The sequence below is a fragment of the Cnephaeus nilssonii genome, assembly GCF_951640355.1.
Source record: "Cnephaeus nilssonii genome assembly, chromosome: 4".
Classification (NCBI taxonomy): Eukaryota; Metazoa; Chordata; class Mammalia; order Chiroptera; family Vespertilionidae; genus Cnephaeus; species Cnephaeus nilssonii.
The window spans coordinates 53,836,313-53,853,997 of NC_137075.1; the positions used below are offsets into that span (position 1 = coordinate 53,836,313).

At 39.8% G+C, this 17,685-nt stretch overlaps 1 protein-coding gene across 4 annotated transcripts in view; it reads right to left on the minus strand.

Annotated features, from left to right (window-relative positions):
• Positions 1-17,685, minus strand: part of MYO5A (myosin VA) — a 201,192-nt gene that overhangs the window by 107,264 nt on the left and 76,243 nt on the right. For all 4 annotated transcript variants that reach the window (XM_079769424.1, XM_079769422.1, XM_079769425.1 and 1 more), the window contains exons 5-9: positions 12,273-12,429; positions 7,161-7,304; positions 3,061-3,142; positions 2,350-2,457; positions 548-654 (exon numbers count right to left, since the gene is read on the minus strand). In XM_079769424.1, coding sequence (XP_079625550.1) covers positions 548-654; positions 2,350-2,457; positions 3,061-3,142; positions 7,161-7,304; positions 12,273-12,429 — 598 coding nt within the window. The remainder of the gene's footprint in view (positions 1-547; positions 655-2,349; positions 2,458-3,060; positions 3,143-7,160; positions 7,305-12,272; positions 12,430-17,685) is intronic.

Genomic DNA, 17,685 nt, shown 5'->3' on the forward strand with positions numbered 1-17,685 from the left:
ACTAGACCAGTGATGGGCAACCTTTTGAGCTTGGTGTGTCAAACTTCACCAAAAAACTGAGCATAACTCGGGTAGTGTGTCACTTTGAGGAAAAAACTAACTCTAAGACTCTAGTTGCAAATGTTTCATCCTCAGGAGCAGCAAATGTTTCACCGCGGCATGCGGCCGCGTGTCATCAGAAATGGCTACGCGTGTCAGTGCTGACACGTGTGTCATAGGTTCGCCATCACTGCATTAGACTCATCAATCCAACTTTCACGTCTATTTCTAACCTGTTTATACAGAAAAGACTTGTATACAAGTTTGAGTCTCCTATCCTCTGTCTCTCTGTCTCTCTGTCTCTCTGTCTCTCTCTCTCTCTCTCACATACACACACACACACGCACAAAATCACTGTGCACCAGGGATTAGAATCCATATTTATTTTTACATGTTTGATAATTATCTCTCTGATGTTAACAGACTTCAAATATATTTCTTCTATAAAGAAGCAACAAATCTAAAATACAAATCAACTACCATCACACCAAGCTTGTTCTGAACTTACAGGTATGGCGCAGCTGTCTGAATCTCGAGATGTAAATCCAACGTTACCTAGGTGAAGAATGCCAGCAAGTATTCGGAAAATTCCCATCTGATAATTTTCACTAATTCCTGAAACAATAAACGAGCAGTGATTAATTTTAAAATAGCAGACAACTTTAAGCCTATGTGCCTACTTTAATTCTTAAATAATCATAGCAGATAATTTTAAGCCTATTTTAAATTTTTAAACATTGCCAGATATTGTGCACATTATAATGTATCATAGTTAACATTATTTCCATCATGGGTGAGAGCATGAGGTGTGGAGTGAACACACCTGGCTCTGCTCCCGACCTGCCATCTCACATGGGCAGGTAGCTTCTGTTTTCTCATCTGAGATATGGGAGTAATTATGACTATCTCAAAGAGTGATTATGAACATTAAATGTGACACATGGTAAATGCTAAGCAAATTATCATCATCATCATAAACTAGATTTAAGTATTTTATTAACATTATTACCTTTTGTTTTTATCTCTACTTCAAATGCAAATTATAGCCCAATAAGGCAGTTTTCAGTCAGATTTTTTAATTACTTCTTTTAACTACAGACCAAGTATAAGTCAAAGAGACCCCAAGGTTAGAAGTGTTCAGGCTGATGGATGAGTGTCCAAGTGCAGCATTAACGGGACCTGAGTATAAGGGAGGATGAGAAAGCTGGATCGCTCTTGGCTTTTGATCAGATCTGGTTTCCTTTTTCAATAAGGTAAGAATTTCCAGAATATTAGATGTGTATACACAAGTAAATATAGTAAAATTATTTCCAAATGTGTAATCATATCAAGGGGAACTAAGCATTGATCTTATAATGAATGTTCTTGCCATCTCCTGCATTATGTTTTGTTTTCTAATTTTCTACTTATAAACAGATTTGTGCCTAGAAGGCAGTGTTTTTCAAAATTTAATATGCATATGAGTTACCAATGTATCTTGTTCAAATGCAAATTCTGACTCAGTAGGTCTGAGTTACATCTGAGATTTTGAATTTTTACAAGCTCTATCATGGTCCTGGACCATACTCTGAATAGCAATGCTTTTCAATTAAATTAATTCACTTCGGAGTACCCTCAAAATTACCAACATACAATTTTAGATTTATTCATATTCTGAGGTTTTTATATAAATAATTCACCATTAAAGTCGTACACTAAGTTCTAAAGAATTATTTATTTATATGTAGATCCAATATTTTTTAAATATCAGAAAGAAGACAGTGACATCTGAGTCATTTCAACAACAGAATAAACTACATGTAATACATTGTTTTGTTACCCAACCAGCTCAGTCACATTTTCCAGCCACAGAAAACAAACAAACAAAAAAACACCCTGCAAAATATGAACCCATTTCATTGATCTCTAGGTTTTAGATTTTGTAAACTCTTAAACAGTTAATTAGTCCTACCTCCTTGATGTCCTGAATGTGCATTTTAAAAAGCTTTATTGACGGATTATTTGCATACCTTAAAATTCCCATTTTAAGTATGCAATTCAATGACTTTTAGTAAATTTACAAAGTTGTACAGCCATCACCACAATCTAATTTTAGAACAGTTCCCACCCCAGCAAAAAAAAACAAAACAAAAAGACACACACACAAAAAAAACTAGTGCCCATTTGCTGTCCAAATATGTTTTATAAGGAATGTTAAATATCCCTCAACTATACTCACCACTTAATATGAAGCCAAGTCAACAATCCAAATAAAGGTTCCTTGAGTCAAAAAGCTATTGCTCATAGAGCTCAAGAATAAAATCACATTACCTAGCAAAGTGCAGGCCTGCCTGGTATGGGCCAACTCCTTGGCATCGTCGATTCCTTCAATCACTGGACTGCCACCTTGCTTCGTGTAATGAAAGTGATTTGCATTTCCTGCAAATAAGAAGGAAAAGATTTGCAGTCTATGAAAAAGATTTCTACCCTTTCATCTACTCTGAATTAGAAGCAATGACAGCGCAGTTGAGTGTGTAGAGTCAGGAGTTCCACTGCCTGTGTTTTCAATTATATTTTAATACAAAACTCAAAATTATATAATAAAGTGAAATGTTTATAGTTTAGTTATCTTATTTGGTGAAACGAATAGTCTTTTCCTATATTGGTATTATTCCAATCAACATGCTTCAAACACTTCACTCCCCTCTTCAGAAACTTCGCAGGCTTCCATCACATAAACTCCTTTAACTTATTTTAGTAAGGCAAATTTCAAACATATACAAAAGTAGAGAGACTGGTATAATGAGCACCTGTGTACTCATCATTCATCTTAAACAAGACCAATCTTGTTTCATTTAGACAGCTATTCCTCCATCCCTATCCCATGGGTTATCTTGAAGCCAATTGCAGACCTCTTATGTCATCCATAAATATTTCAGTATGAGATAATCTGCTTTTTAACAAGTAAGCTTATAAACTCATAATTAACGTAATTTAACAGAAAACAATACTAGTGCAATAAGTCTAATGCCATATTCTTACCTAATCGCAATATCTTAAATTCAGGTAACTTTGCTGAGGCACAAAGCTGATAAAAGATATGATAGTTTCTTTCCTCTTCTGCCTTTAAAATAAGAAGAGTTTTCAATTACAGCATTTTAATCTAAAACACAGAAAATTCAAACATAAATAAAAATTTAATATTTAATTATCTTGGTGCAATAATCTGTCCTTTCCCAAATTTCCTAATATGTTTTTATGATTACTAAATCTTATGATTTATTAGCCATGTGCAAATGGGTATGTGTGCATCTGTTAGTCAAATTCAACATAAAATATCTGATAGTAATGCTTTCTGAACTTGTGAACAGCTTGATATATGCCATTGTCATAAGAGATAATTGCCTTTGAGGGAAGCTAAAATAATTTTTTTAGAATACTCAATATTTTCTCACAGTGCCTCTTAGATTCATAGTCTTCCTAACACCTTGGATGACAAAGAATATCTAACCTTTGCCATAATGAAGACAGGACTGTGGATGTTTTAAGAAATTCACAAATACACTACATCTTGTGTATTTTGGCTTATATATTTTAACTAGAGGCCCAGTGCACGAAATTCGTGCACAGGGGGCTGTGGTGTCCCTCAGCCCAGCCTGCACCCTCTCCAATCTGGGACCCCTTGAGGGATGTCCGACTGCCCATTTAGGCCCGATCCAACTGGGATCGGGCCTAAACGGGCAGCGGGACATCCCTCTCACAATCCAGGACTGCTGGCTCCCAACCGCTCGCCTGCCTGCCTGCGTGATTGCCCCTAACTGTTTCTGCCTGCCAGCCTGATCACTCCCTAACCACTCCCCTGCCAGCCTGTTTGACGCCTAACTGCTCCCCTGCCGGCCTGATTGCCCCTAACTGCCCTCCCCTGCCGCCTGGTCACCCCTAACTGCCCTCCCCTGCAGGCCTGGTCCCTCCCAACTGCCCTCCCCTGCTGGCCCAGTCACCCCTAACTGCCCTCCCTTGCCAGCCTGGTTGCCCCTAACTGCCCTCCCTTGCTGGCCTGGTCACCCCCAACTGCCCTCCCCTGCTGGCCTGGTTGCCCCTAACTGCCCTTCCCTGCTGGCCCGGTCACCCCTAACTGCCCTCCCTTGCCAGCTGGTCGCCCCCAACTGCCCTCCCCTGCAGGCCTGGTCACCCCTAACTACCCTCCCTTGCCGGCCTAGTCACCCCTAACTGCCCTCCCCTGCTGGTCTGGCCCCCCCACCCCCAACTGTTCTCCCCTGCAGGCCTGGGTTCCCCTCAACTGCCCTCCCCTGCTGGCCCAGTCACCCCCTAACTGCCCTCCCTTGCCAGCCTGGTCCCCCCCAACTGCCCTCCACTGCAGGCCTGGTCACCCCTAACTGCCCTCCCTTGCTGGCCTGGTCACCCCCAACTGCCCTCCCCTGCTGGCCTGGTCACCCCTAACTGCCCTCCCTTGCCGGCCTGGTCCCTCTCAACTGCCCTCCCCTGCTGGCCTGATCGCCCCCAACTGTTCTCCTCTGCAGGCCTGGGTCCCCCTCAACTGTTCTTCCCTGCAGGCCTGATCTCCCACAACTGCCCTCCCTTGCAGGCCTGGTCCCTCCCAACTGCCCTCCCCTGCTGGCCATCTTGTGGCGGCCATCTTGTGTCCACATGGGGGCTACCATCTTTGACCACATGGGGGCGACCATCTTGTGTCTTGGAGTGATGATCAATTTGCATGTTACTCTTTTATTAGATAGGATATCAACAAAATATTTTATAAAATCCTATCTAATAATAGAGTAACATGTAAATTACCATCACTCCGCTACGCCCACGATTGGGCAGCGGGAGGCTGGGGGGTGGGACTCGGGGTGGCCTACCCGGCCATTGAGAGGCACGGATCTGCTGCCACTGAGGGGGGCTACCCTGCTGTTGAGAGGCGCAGGGGGTGGGACTCCCGCCCCCTGTGCCTCTCAACGGCCAGATCCGCGGCCACTGAGGGGGCCTGCGGCGGACACCCAGCTGCGCCTCTCAACGACAGGGTAGCCAGGTGTCCACAGCAGCCCCCCTCAGCGGCCGTTGAGAGGCGCAGGGGGCGGGATTCCCCTGCGCCTCTCAACAGCAGGGTAGCCCCCCTCAGCGGCCACGGACCATCAAAAGCGTGGGAGCTGGGTGCCTGTCTGCTCCAGCACCAGGCCTTTCAGAAGCCTCTGCTGAGCCGGAGGCTTCCGAAAGGCCTGGTGCACCAGTGGACAGGCACCCAGCTCCACCGCGAAAAGCAAAAGCGTGTAGGGGACCCTACACGTGCATGATTCAATCATGCACTGGGCCTCTAGTATAAAATAAATCATGTACAAATCTAAAAGAATTTCTTCATATTTCTTGAATATTTTCCCACATACTAGTATATACTTTAAAAATACAGTTGTAATAATATTGTAATAATATTCATACAAAATTAAATACTATACTCTATTATCATATCCTTGAATTATTCAGTGTATTCAGCTGACTAAAGAAAAGTGCAAGTAAGGCCAAGGTCAGGTTTGATGCCCAAAGGGAGCTGATGATGGGTCAAGAATACCTATTACAGGGACAGAAGACACAGAACACATTAACAGTACAACAAATAATCATAAGCATGATCAGGTAATTTGGCTCAGGGACAACTAGAAAAATGGGTGAATCTACAGAAATGCTTTGGTCCTCTGTATATGGAGGGCAGTATCAGTTAGGCTCCATCCGACTCATTTTGGCATACCAAGCATCCTCAATATTACTTAGCCCTGGGAATTGGGCAACAACTAGAATTGCTTCAATATCGCTAGATAAGATAGGATTAGGCCTTAACATTCTGTCTTAAGCCCTACTAGCCTCTGGCCACCATACCCACTTAACCTTAAATTGTTTCTCTATCAATCATATCTGTACTATTTAAACCCAATTTTCTCTTAAATCTACATATTTTCCCCATTCTTTCTTTAGGCTACTAAACATTTTTAAAACCTATGCAGGTATATATGTGTAAGTATTAACATTGCTCTGTGTGTGCCTACATATTAAAACAATGGAGAAGAGTGGCTATTGCTTTACTCAGGTATTATACAGATGCACATTACTATCAGATATTTTATGTTGAATGTGACTAAACAGACGCACAAATCAGGCACATGCCCAACGTCAAAGCCAGGGTCACTGCAGGCTGCCAAAACTCATGACTCTCAGTATGTCCCAGGCACTTTCAAAACCATAACTGACTTGTGCAATGGGAACTGGAGATGCTGCTACATGGCAGTGCCAGAGGAATCTGAACTTGAGTGCAGTGGGCATCCAGTTAAGGGGCTACAGAAACCCTGATCTCACCGTGTGCAGTGGGGCATCAGGAGCTTTCTACTGGGAGTTCTCCAATGATAAGAATATATTTCCTTCACATGTCTGTAAATATGTCGATCATGCCTGCCGTGTTGTAATCTATACTATTTCCCACTTACAGATAAAAAAGGACCAGGAGCAGATTTGTGAAGGATTTCCTGCAGAGACGTATAAACTTGAGTGTGTTGACAGTAGTTTACAAATGAGTTGTGAAGATTTTTTAAACCCTCCTTATTCTATCTAAATAATATCATATTCTAAGAGAGGAGAAGGAAGAAGGAAAGAAAACAATAATTTTTTTTCTTAAACTTACTTCAAACTATAACTCATTGAATGCATCAACCAATGTTTTTCATATCAATTGAAATATATGAGAGACAAGACTAAAATAATAGCACCTCTTCTTAACTAAGCTTATCCTACAAGCATCTGCTGGAAACAGTCAAAACTATTAAACCTAAACGAGTGCCCAGCTCCAAAGACCATTACTCTGATGCAAGCATGTCAAACTCCCGGCCAGGGAGCTGCATGCCTCCTTTAAATAAATGAAGCATGCAGCCTGCCGGCTGTGAGTTTGATATGCTTGTGTCTGATGGGTATTACCCCACCTCCAGCAAGCATCATTTTCATGTTTCAGTCCAAATGTGGTTTGTGCTAATATTGTCACAATACACTCAAGAATATCTGGAAATAAAATGCAAACCAGCAAGCATGAGCTCTGGAATTCTATGGCAACCTAACACACGTATATGTGTACATGCCCAACTTACCTGGAACACCACTCGGGATTTCTCTAAAAGGTAAGTTCTCATATTGGCACCAATGATTCGATATCTCTTATCAAAACCAATCTCAATATACTTCCCAAAACGGCTGCTATTATCATTCCTGGTTGTCTTAGCATTTCCAATTGACTAAGAAACAAGGAGGGGAAGGGGATAAGATTTTATTATTTTTTTAAATAAACTTATTGGGGTAACACTGGTTAATAGGATCATATAGGTTTCAAGTGTACATTTCTGTGATACAAGATCTGTATATTGCACTGTGTGGCCACCACCCAAAGTCAAACCATCTTTTAGAAGTGCAATTCATGACACGGCATTTACAGAGTTGGTTCACGGAAAGGACAGAGTAGAACACAATTCTTTAAAACTGATTCTTTTAAGACCAGAACAAATATTGCCTCTGCGGGCACAAGTGTATGTTGTGCTCACTGCACAACCACACAGATATATACTAATAGATCCCATCTGCCCTATTATTGTCACACAAATTATTTTCATAAACAGTAAACCTGAACCACAGCTGGGAGGTCTTCATACACCATGTGTGGTATCTGAACATGTTCGTTCACGGCAGCAAAGAAACAGAACGGATAACACTGGGAGCTGCCAAGGCACAAACCCTCTTAGTTAAACATCAGGGTTTTGATTTCTTAAAAATCTTAAGTCTATTTTATTTTAATAAGCTGGCTAAGCCAAATTAATATTCTCCTGAAAATGTGGCGCTGGTGTTCAGGATCTCTTTAGCAGAAGTTCCTATCAGCTCATCCTGTGACAACAAAGGTCCAGTTGAAGAATTAGTAATTATTCCATTCAAAACCATTTTCAGAAACCAGAGACAGTAAAATATGGCTTTGGATTTTGGTAGTATTATCTAACTTGCAAAACATCTGCTACAGAATGCAGAGAATGTAACCTTCTAAATTTTTAAGATAATCTTAAAAATTAAGATAACATGGTTCTAACATTTTTCTTTCGGCAAAGCAAAAAACACGGTATAGTTAGAAAAGCAAGTGTTCATAAAATGCATGTATTAAATCTTCAAAATTATACTTTCATAAGATTATTTTACTTGTGCAAAGTCTGTGACTATCAAGATTAGTATATTGAAACCATAGCAGTAAGAAAGATATGAAAATGCTCTGGAGTGTTAAAAAAAACACGGGGGGGGGGGGGGGGCAATGGAAATATGTGATGAAAAAAGTAGCATAGCCACAAAAGTCAACATATTAGACTATCTGCTCCATCAAAGAAAATGTTTTTGCTCTCTGAAATACATGGCAGGTATTGCTCTATTTTGTTTTGGCAATGAGGATACTGCTGTATTTCAATTAATATTTTTAATGGAAAGAGTGACTGAAAGCTATCTTCCCAGCAAAAAGAACAGTGACATAATTTAACAATAAAGATATTTACTCAAATATTCACCTTCTTTTTTCTTTTTCTAAAATCCTCACTAGAGGATATGCTTTGTTATTGATCTTAGAGAGGAAGGAAGGAGGAAAGGAGGGAGGAAGGGAAGGGGGGGGGGGGGGAGAGAGAGAGAGAGAACATGGATTGGTTGCCTCCAATACATGCCCCAACCGGGGAAAAACCCCACAACCTAGATATGTGCCCTAAACCGGAATTGAACCCACACCCTTTTGTGTATGTGACGATGCTCGAAGCAACTGAGCCACACCACCCAGCCAGGGTTCCCCTTCTTGATATTATAAAAAGCACAGTAAAAAGTCTCCATATATTCCCATTATTTTTATTTTGTTTAGAAAAGGAAAATAATGATAAATGCAGAATTTCCTTTCAACACCATATATTCTGTGAAAGAGCAGGTGGAGGGTTACAGCAGCAGCACTGGCAGCAGCAGTAGTAGTTGCAGAGTGCTTACCAGGCACTGTCCTAAGTACTTTCCTGCCAGCATCTAAGCAAGTTAGGGAAAGGTGAGCTACAGCTTCCCCTCCCTCCCTTCCTTATCTCACCCTTCATATGGCATCTCTCTCCTCTCTACTCAGAGTGGAAGTTAGAGTGGCCAACCTGCCTAAACAATACTATACAGTACTCAATGAGAAGAGACAGTGGGTAGGCAAGGGTTAAAACATACACCTTTGCCTTTGAGTAAAAGGTACTTATACACAGAGCAAAAAATGGTGTAAAAAAAAAAGCCAATGAAACAGAAGTCTAAAGATGTGGATATCAGACCAGGTCCTACTACCAACTTGCCATCATTTAATCCAGGGGTGGGGAACCTTTTTTCTGCCAAAGGCCATTTAGATATTTATAACATCATTCAAGGGCCATACAAAATTATCAACTTAAAAATTAGCCTGCTCTATTTGGTCAAACATTTAATTAACTCACCCCTAATGCCTTGGCATGCCAGACCAAATGATTTTGTGGGCCTTATACGGCCTGTGGGCTGGATGTCCCCCTCCCCTGATTTAATCCTTTGAGGAGCTTTAGTGTCCCGAAGTATAAACTGCCTAGGATAGATGAGCTCTCAGGTTCTTTTAAAATCAAAAGACATGATTCTAAGCCTTGAACCTGATATGGAAAGATGGTTCTATATATAAACAGTACCTTTTGTCCATTCTCCCTGTTTCCTCTGCTTTATAAGTATTTACAACAGCCTCCCTTAATGCTATTTTCATTTCATTCAGCAAGAAATTGCTACAGGAAAGGAGAAAATTTGTGATCTTGATTTTACTATTGACTTCAGTAAAATGTTCAGTGATTTATTCTTCTTCTTTACTAAATGGAGATGAAATTCTTCAACTACAGTTACTGAAGATGAAAAACAACAATTAAGAAAGACCCAATGTGCCCCCAAAATCTTCTATGTCCCATCTTAGGGCAAAAATTTCCAGGAGAAAGGGAGAAAATGAAAACGTGATAAAACAGAACAAAAAGAAACATTTCTTTGTACATCATTTGTATTTTGCAAAAGGAGCCCATGCTGAGGATGAGGAACTTGCTTTTTGAAGGATAATGTGCAAATCCTATTAGCCACTGGGCTGTGATGTTAACCATAAAGAATGCTCATTATCCAATGAGGCATTTCAGCAGATCATTGGCAATTCAGACTCGCCTTTCTTTAAATCAAAGTAAAGGGCTCTGATACAACAACATAGTCTTGAGGCAGGTTTAAAGCTACAAATTTTATGGGCAACATATTCAATATTGTACCTATGTTGTTTTTTCTTATACCGTAAACTCTGTCACCATTCGTAAGCCCCATATTCCATTTTAATCTTTCAAATTGGGATGCCTTCACTGACAGTTTTTTAAAAATAGTTCTGTCTTTACTGAATTTTCTTTCCCCAAGTTCTTATAGAAAAACTAAACAAAAATAAAGATGGAAGTATCTAAGCATAACTGACGGCTTTATCTTTTTTTTTTTTTTTTTGCTCATCCTAGCAAAGAGGGTAAATTCCTTATATCAGCATATTAAAAATTAGTCTCTGTGGCTATTCCAAATTTCTAATATCACTCCATTAACACAACTGAAATCTGTTGCAGAAAAACCAATGTAGCTATTTTTGGAAAGAGAATATAGCTATTTTTGGAAAGAGAATATAGCATAAACTATTTCATTCGACTTGACATATTTTAGCAGGTTCATTCCAGACTTACATTACTATATGGTCCAGGCCTAGGAAAGATGGGATTTCCTGATACCATCACAATGAAGACTTTGGCATATTCTAACATTAGAAACTAAGAATGGCCTAAACTATTGTCATATACTAAGAATTCACTGTCATGACCAAAAACAGTCAAAATAATGGTAAGAAGTGAAGCCCTGTTGTTTCCTGAGCCAAATCCCAAAACTGGCTCTACAGACTGAAATGCCCCAATATTAATACTAGTAGCACCCACTACTGTAGCTTAAATTCTTCAAAATCTTAATAGTTGCTTAAAATCTTTACTACTCTCTTCTGGCACAAACTTCTGTTTCCTCCAGTCCATGCTATTTCAGAAAACTTTTCCAGTTCTCTTTCCACAGTGCACCCAGCCCAGGAGGCCTCTTCACTTCCCCCAGAACAGAAGTCCTGCGGTTCTAGGAAGCAGTCCTATAAGCAGTGGGTCACAGCATCTGTTCTGAAGTATCACACACAGCACCGCAAACCAGGCACAATTACCTCTGGACTGATTATTGCAAAAACCACTTGTACCACGGGTGCACCAGGCCAGTTCTAAACTCCATCTGTGTTTGGATGGCAAATAAGGCTTGACAAAGAAAAAAACAGGAATAAAATATGCTGATTTGAATTTTAATAAGAAAGATTTGTTTCTGAAAACTAATTTCTCTCCATTTAATAAGACTTATTTTTCTCCATTTAATGGGAGTACTTAAAATGTAACTTTCCTAGAATCATATCAGACAGATAGTTCTCTACTTAAAAATACTAAAATTCTCACACAAATAGGTCCATTTTCTTTGGCACAAGCATTTTCTACTTGATATACATATTCCACTTTTAAAAAGTTCTTCCTTTCTCAAAATTTATAGTTATTGAATTTCTTTTTCTAACCTAAAATTGTGTGATATGCTTGACAGAAACATGAAGGAAAATGTTTACAAAATCATGATTTAAGTTTATAGTTCAAATCTGGGGAAAAATTCAAATTTTATAGCTAAACAGGTTGGGCTAAGTACAGAAAATGAAATGTGAACAAAGGAATAATGAAACTCATTCATGCTCGAACACAGTGAATCCTATATTTTGGAAGGAGCTTAAATAAGAACCTGGGATTGAGGGGAAATTAATAACTTATACTTCCAGAACAAGGAGCAATAGATTTGAGTCAATTAACTATGAGAAAGAAACTTCAAGAAATAAAGTAGCATTGCCAGCTCTTTAGAGGTAACAATTCAATGCTAGGTTGAAAATGCAGGATTATGAAATAAAGTAAATTCCTCTACAACTGAACTTTACTCAAAATATCTAACTTCTTGAATATTTATTGTTTCTAGATCTCTCACTAACATGTGAAAAAGTATTTTCCTACTTTTAGTGGGTAGGAGATCCCAGACTTTCTCACATGTGCTGTATCTTCTTAACAAGAGAATATAGTAAGAAGGCAAGCCTGCTGTCTTACCTCCATGATGGGGTTGGAGGCCAAGACCTTTTCCTCAACATTGGCTTCACTGGCAGAACCACTTACAGTGGCAAAGTATCGCATGGCATACTTAGCTGAGACTGTTTTTCCTGCCCCAGACTCTCCACTTACAATGATGGACTGATTTCGTTCATCTCTGTAAAACAAAGAAGAGTAACTGACAGGGCTACCCACTTCTGAATGTAACATTTCCTCTGTGTTCCCATCAATAAGCCATGGTGAGTTTCATACATGCAACAATGTGGGAAAGAAGTTAAGAATGATATTTCCTAATAAAAATAACTACTTATAAACTATCAAGGAACAGAGAGGGAGAAAATATCAAGTTTTAAATTAGAGAGCATCACATCTAAGGATAAATCTGAAATCAAGGGTCTCTGAATTTTGTGTGTGTACATATTTCAAACATTATTTTATTTCTAGAAAATTATTTTGGTACATTACAGTACCATTGTCTACCACCTCTATAAAGAAAGGAGTCATAGCAAAGGAATTTAGAAAAAAATCCTATTTAATTAAAATGATAAATTGTCTACTAGCTAATAGTTCATAAAGTAGTGTCTCCCACAAGATAGCCTCACTACCAGAGAAGAAATACTTCATTTGTTGGCTGATTTGTTCAGATAGGTCAGAACTCAAAGATTGTCATTATTATTTCTTTACTTCATTCACACAACGACTCAAAAACTCTAAGTGATGACCTTGCTCATAAGACTATCGTTTCTTTGGGGATAAGGACCTATGTCATCTTTATCTTTAATATCCAGCACCTAGTCCAGAGCCTGACACATCACAAATGCTCAATAAATCTGTATTGTCTATAAGTAAATTGAACTTCAATGAACAACCACGCCTAGAAATCAATCTTTCTACTTTTGTCTATTATTTCAACTAGGATAGGAGCAGTAAACACCCATTTCCTGAGACAAAGCCAGCCATCAGCTTTAATTCATCAAAATAACTGAGCAAGAAGAAAATAAATGGGATGAGCAAACAGAGATGCCTAGAACCAGCCTGACTTACATTAAATCTTATCCTAAGTAACATTTTTGAGTACCTGCTATGTGCCAGGAATTGTACACAGTGTCTTCATGTAATTTCATGCCCATTCTGGATGTCATGTGACAGGTGAGAGAACTGGGGTTCAGAAAGTTAAGTGTCCCCTAGCTTAACTACACTTATAGATCCCATAATCTGGACTGATCTCTTGCAGCCTTCTTTATTTTTTCCACTTAAGGACTTTTGGTGAATATTAATGAAAATAAATGTATGTAGATATTAATAATTTTCAAGCTAGAAAACAAGTGGAGCTAAGCAACAATACATGCTTGATCAATAATATAGGAAACTTTCTCCTCCACAGAAATCTATGACTCTCATATAATTATTTATATATCTAAAATGCATATACTCTCCCATTCCATTTTTTCACCATTAGGAAGCCACTGAAGCAGAGGAAAAAGTTAGATTGACTTTGATAGCTGCCTACAAAACAGGTTTTTGTCGAAAATTATGATGTCTTTTCTTTTGCATCTGGGAATTGTGAAAGATTGATAGACTTGGCTAAAATTTTTATCATATCCACCAAAAATACAAATGGGATATATATTTCGTGGAGCTCTTCCTAAAAGCAACTTTTTTGTTCGTCTGTCATGTTTCATTAAGAATAACCATCTCCTTTCTACCACCAATTGTTCCCCAGGCTATATCTATGTGTTCAAAATAACCAGAATATGGTGAAGCTAAGCAAAGACTCTGCCCAGCTGCGAGATCAGTGGGGCCTCACTGCTGGATTAATATGACTATAGATATTTATATTGATTATGACAACAGCTGCAAAGGATTGATCTGCCTGGGTGGCTACATGTAAGCAATGCCTGCAATACCAAATTCTGAAAAAAAGTTAAAAACTTTCACAAAAACAAACAACTGAGCAAATACATAAAGGTGGTATCAATTGTACCCTTAATTTACAAAGACAAGATGACTTCAAAATTTTTAGTGGAACTATCCTACAAGGCCACAAATGGGGGAGGTTATTACACTACAGAAGGTGATCTTTTTATCTTTTAAGAGATTTATTTATCCAACAAATATTTATCAAACACCTACTACTTGACTAACATTTTACTAAATCCTAGAAATATAATTTACATAAACCATGATTTGCATCCTCAAGTGGCTGATGGTCTAATAGGAAAAACAGACTACTATTTATTTCAAGAGTATAATATATGTGATGGAGCACTAAGAGAAGGAGGCGATCAAGGAAGACTCCCTGGAGATGATACCTGAGCAAGGTCTAGAAAGGAGGAGTAGGAGAAAACAAGTAAGGGATGAGAAAGTTAGGAAGGGAACATTCCAGGGAAAGGAGGTAACATAAATGAAAGCTCTGATACATGAGAAGTTAGGGAAAATTGGATAACTAACTTTGGCTGGAACATGGATTGATGACAGATAAGGCTGAAGAAGTTAGCAAGAACTGGGTCATAAAGGCTTTACATGAGATGTTAAAGAATTTGAAGTTTACCTAAAGGTCATGGAGTGCTTTTGCAAGGCTTTAAACAGAAAATAACACAACTCAGTTAATAAAATCACTCTGGCAGCAATGTGGAATATGGTGGTAAAGGTCCAAGTATGAACAAAGGTTATTATTGAGAGAGACAAATGGTTTAAGAGATACAAAATGGTAGTAATCAACAGTACTTGGTAATAAATTTTCAAAGTAGAAATTTAGAACTTTTCTAAGGAAAAGGTTCTTTTTTCTTTGAGAAAATGAGGTTCACTGACTTATTTCACAGGCCTTGAAAAATACAATAGGAGTATAATACATGCCTGATGAAGCAATTCACATCACACACCAGCGCCACATAGCAGCTGTTCCTGAAACTCTGATTCCCATATTGAGGACCTTGGTGACACACTAAGGGACGTCCAGTCCTCATAGAACAAGCTTGTATGTAATCTCGTTTTTGTGAAACTTCCTGTATGTCATACTCACCATTTCATTTCCTTTTTATTTTAATTTCTAGACTATACGGGATACTCTCATGGCCTCTGTTCATTCATGGCTGATTTCAAGATGAATCACTAATAAAACAGTTCTCATTGTGGTACCAATGTCCTTTCTTTTAGTCATTACAATGTCCTCAGAATTTATCTTTTTCAATACATGAATTAAGAAACAGTAAAAAAAAAAAAAAGAAACAGTATCAGTAGTCCTCAGATTACCTTCTACAATATTATTAGAAAAATTACCTTTTCCTGATTCTTGCATGATCAGTTCTGTCACTATACCCTGTGTGCTAGCTAACTTGACAAAATTCTCCCAGCACTTCTAATAGCAAACAAGCTGAGGAAGCTGCCACTAGTCTGATGAAAGGATATATTAATAGAACGGCTATCCTAAACTGCACTGCCTTTGAAAAGCTACTTATTTCATGTTTTAATGACAAAATGTATTAAAAAAAACACACTAAAAATCCATATGGAGAGCCCTTTCCTATAATATGAACAAGAAGAAAAATATTAAAGGCAATAAGATCAAGGACTGTTCAAACAAATCAGATTTGTACAAATACACACATATACATTCTGATGTCAAGCACATGCCAGACACATTTTTTCCATGATTCATAAGCCTATCCTACCTAATAAAAGGGAAGTATGCAAATAACCATCACTCCGCTACGCCCACGATTGGGCCAGTGGGAGGCTGGGGGCGGGACTCGGGGTGGCTGATTGGGCTGGCGGGAGAAGCGGGGGGCGGGGACTCACGAGTTCCCACCCCCCGTTCCTCTCGCCGGCCCCAACGGCCGGCGCTGTGGGAGGACCCATGGGGCTGGCAGAAGGCGCCGGTGGCGGAACTCGGGATGGCCGACTGCGTGGCTGCCAGCACCAGTTTTCCTCTGGCCACCCGCCGATCGGAGCGCTGGCGGGAGGCGCTCCGATCAGCGGATGGCCAGAGGAAACGGCACTGGAGGAACTCAGGGTGGCTGATTGTGCTGGCGGGAGGCGGTCTGATTGGCGGGTGGCCAGAGGAAAACTGGTGCTGGCGGAAAACTGGTGCCGGCAGCTAGGTGAAGGAAGGTCTATTGCACGAAACTTGGTGCAACGGGCTTCTAGTATTCATATAAATAACAATTTTTGAATGTTTTTAAGGAACTTTATTATTTTTTATATAAAAGGTAATATCTGTATTACTCAAAGAACAATTCTGAAGAACATTAAGACCTCATCAGTGGCATAGAAACAGAGTAACTCTCAAAGGCAGAATCAGAAAAATACAAATAACACAACCCTAGTACCAGTTAAAAAATTAATGCTGCCCTAGCCTGTTTGGCTCGGTGGATAGAGCATCGGCCTGCGGACTGAAGGGTCCCAGGTTCAATTCCAGTCAAGGACATACGCCTGGGTTGCAGGCTCAATCCCCAGTGGGGGGCGTGCAGGAGGCAGCCGATCAATGATTCTCTCTCATCATTGATGTATCTATCTCTCTCTCCCTCTTCCTTCTTCTCTGAAATCAATAAAAATATATTAAAAAATTAATGCTAATAGTTTTTAAATGTTTATAAGGGACTTTATTCTTTCTTTCCTTTTTTTTTTTAATCCTCACCCGAGGATATTTTTCCATCAATTTTTTATTTATTTTTATTTTTTAATATTTTTATTGAGTTCAGAGAGGAAGGGAGAGGGAGAGAGAGATAGAAACATCCATGATGAGAGAGAATCATGGATCAGCTGCCTCCTGCATGCCCCCTACTGGGGATCAAGCCTGCAACCCAGGCATGTGCCCTGACCGGGAATTGAACCTGGGACCCTTAGGTCCACAGGCTGACACTCTAACCACTGAGCAAAACCGGCTAGGGCTCCATCAATTTTTTAAAGAGAGTGGAAGGGAGAAAGAGCGGGAGGGAGGCAAGAAGGGAGAAAGGGAGAGAGGGAGAGAGGGAGAGAGGGTGAGAGGGAGAGAGGGAAAGAGGGAGAGAGACATCAATGTGATAGACACACTGACCAGTTGCCTCCCACATTTGCCCCTGATGGTGGCCAGGGAACTAACCCACAACCCAGGTTTGTGCCCCTGACCGGGAATCGAACCCTCTACCCTTTGGTCTGCAGGCTAACGCTCTAACCACTGAACACCACCGGCCAAGGCTATTTCTTACTTTATTATTCCTGACTTTTTGGCAGAGAGAATTCTTTTTTTCCCAAGCCCCATAGATCATTCCAATCCTATCTAATAAAAAAGAAACATGCAAATTAACCATCAATCCGCTACGCCCACCAGCCAATCAGAGTGAGTATGCAAATTAACCCAACAAAGATGTTGGTTAATTTGCATACGCAGGCACTGAGCAGCCTGGGTCCCGGGAATATCCTCTGGACCCAGACC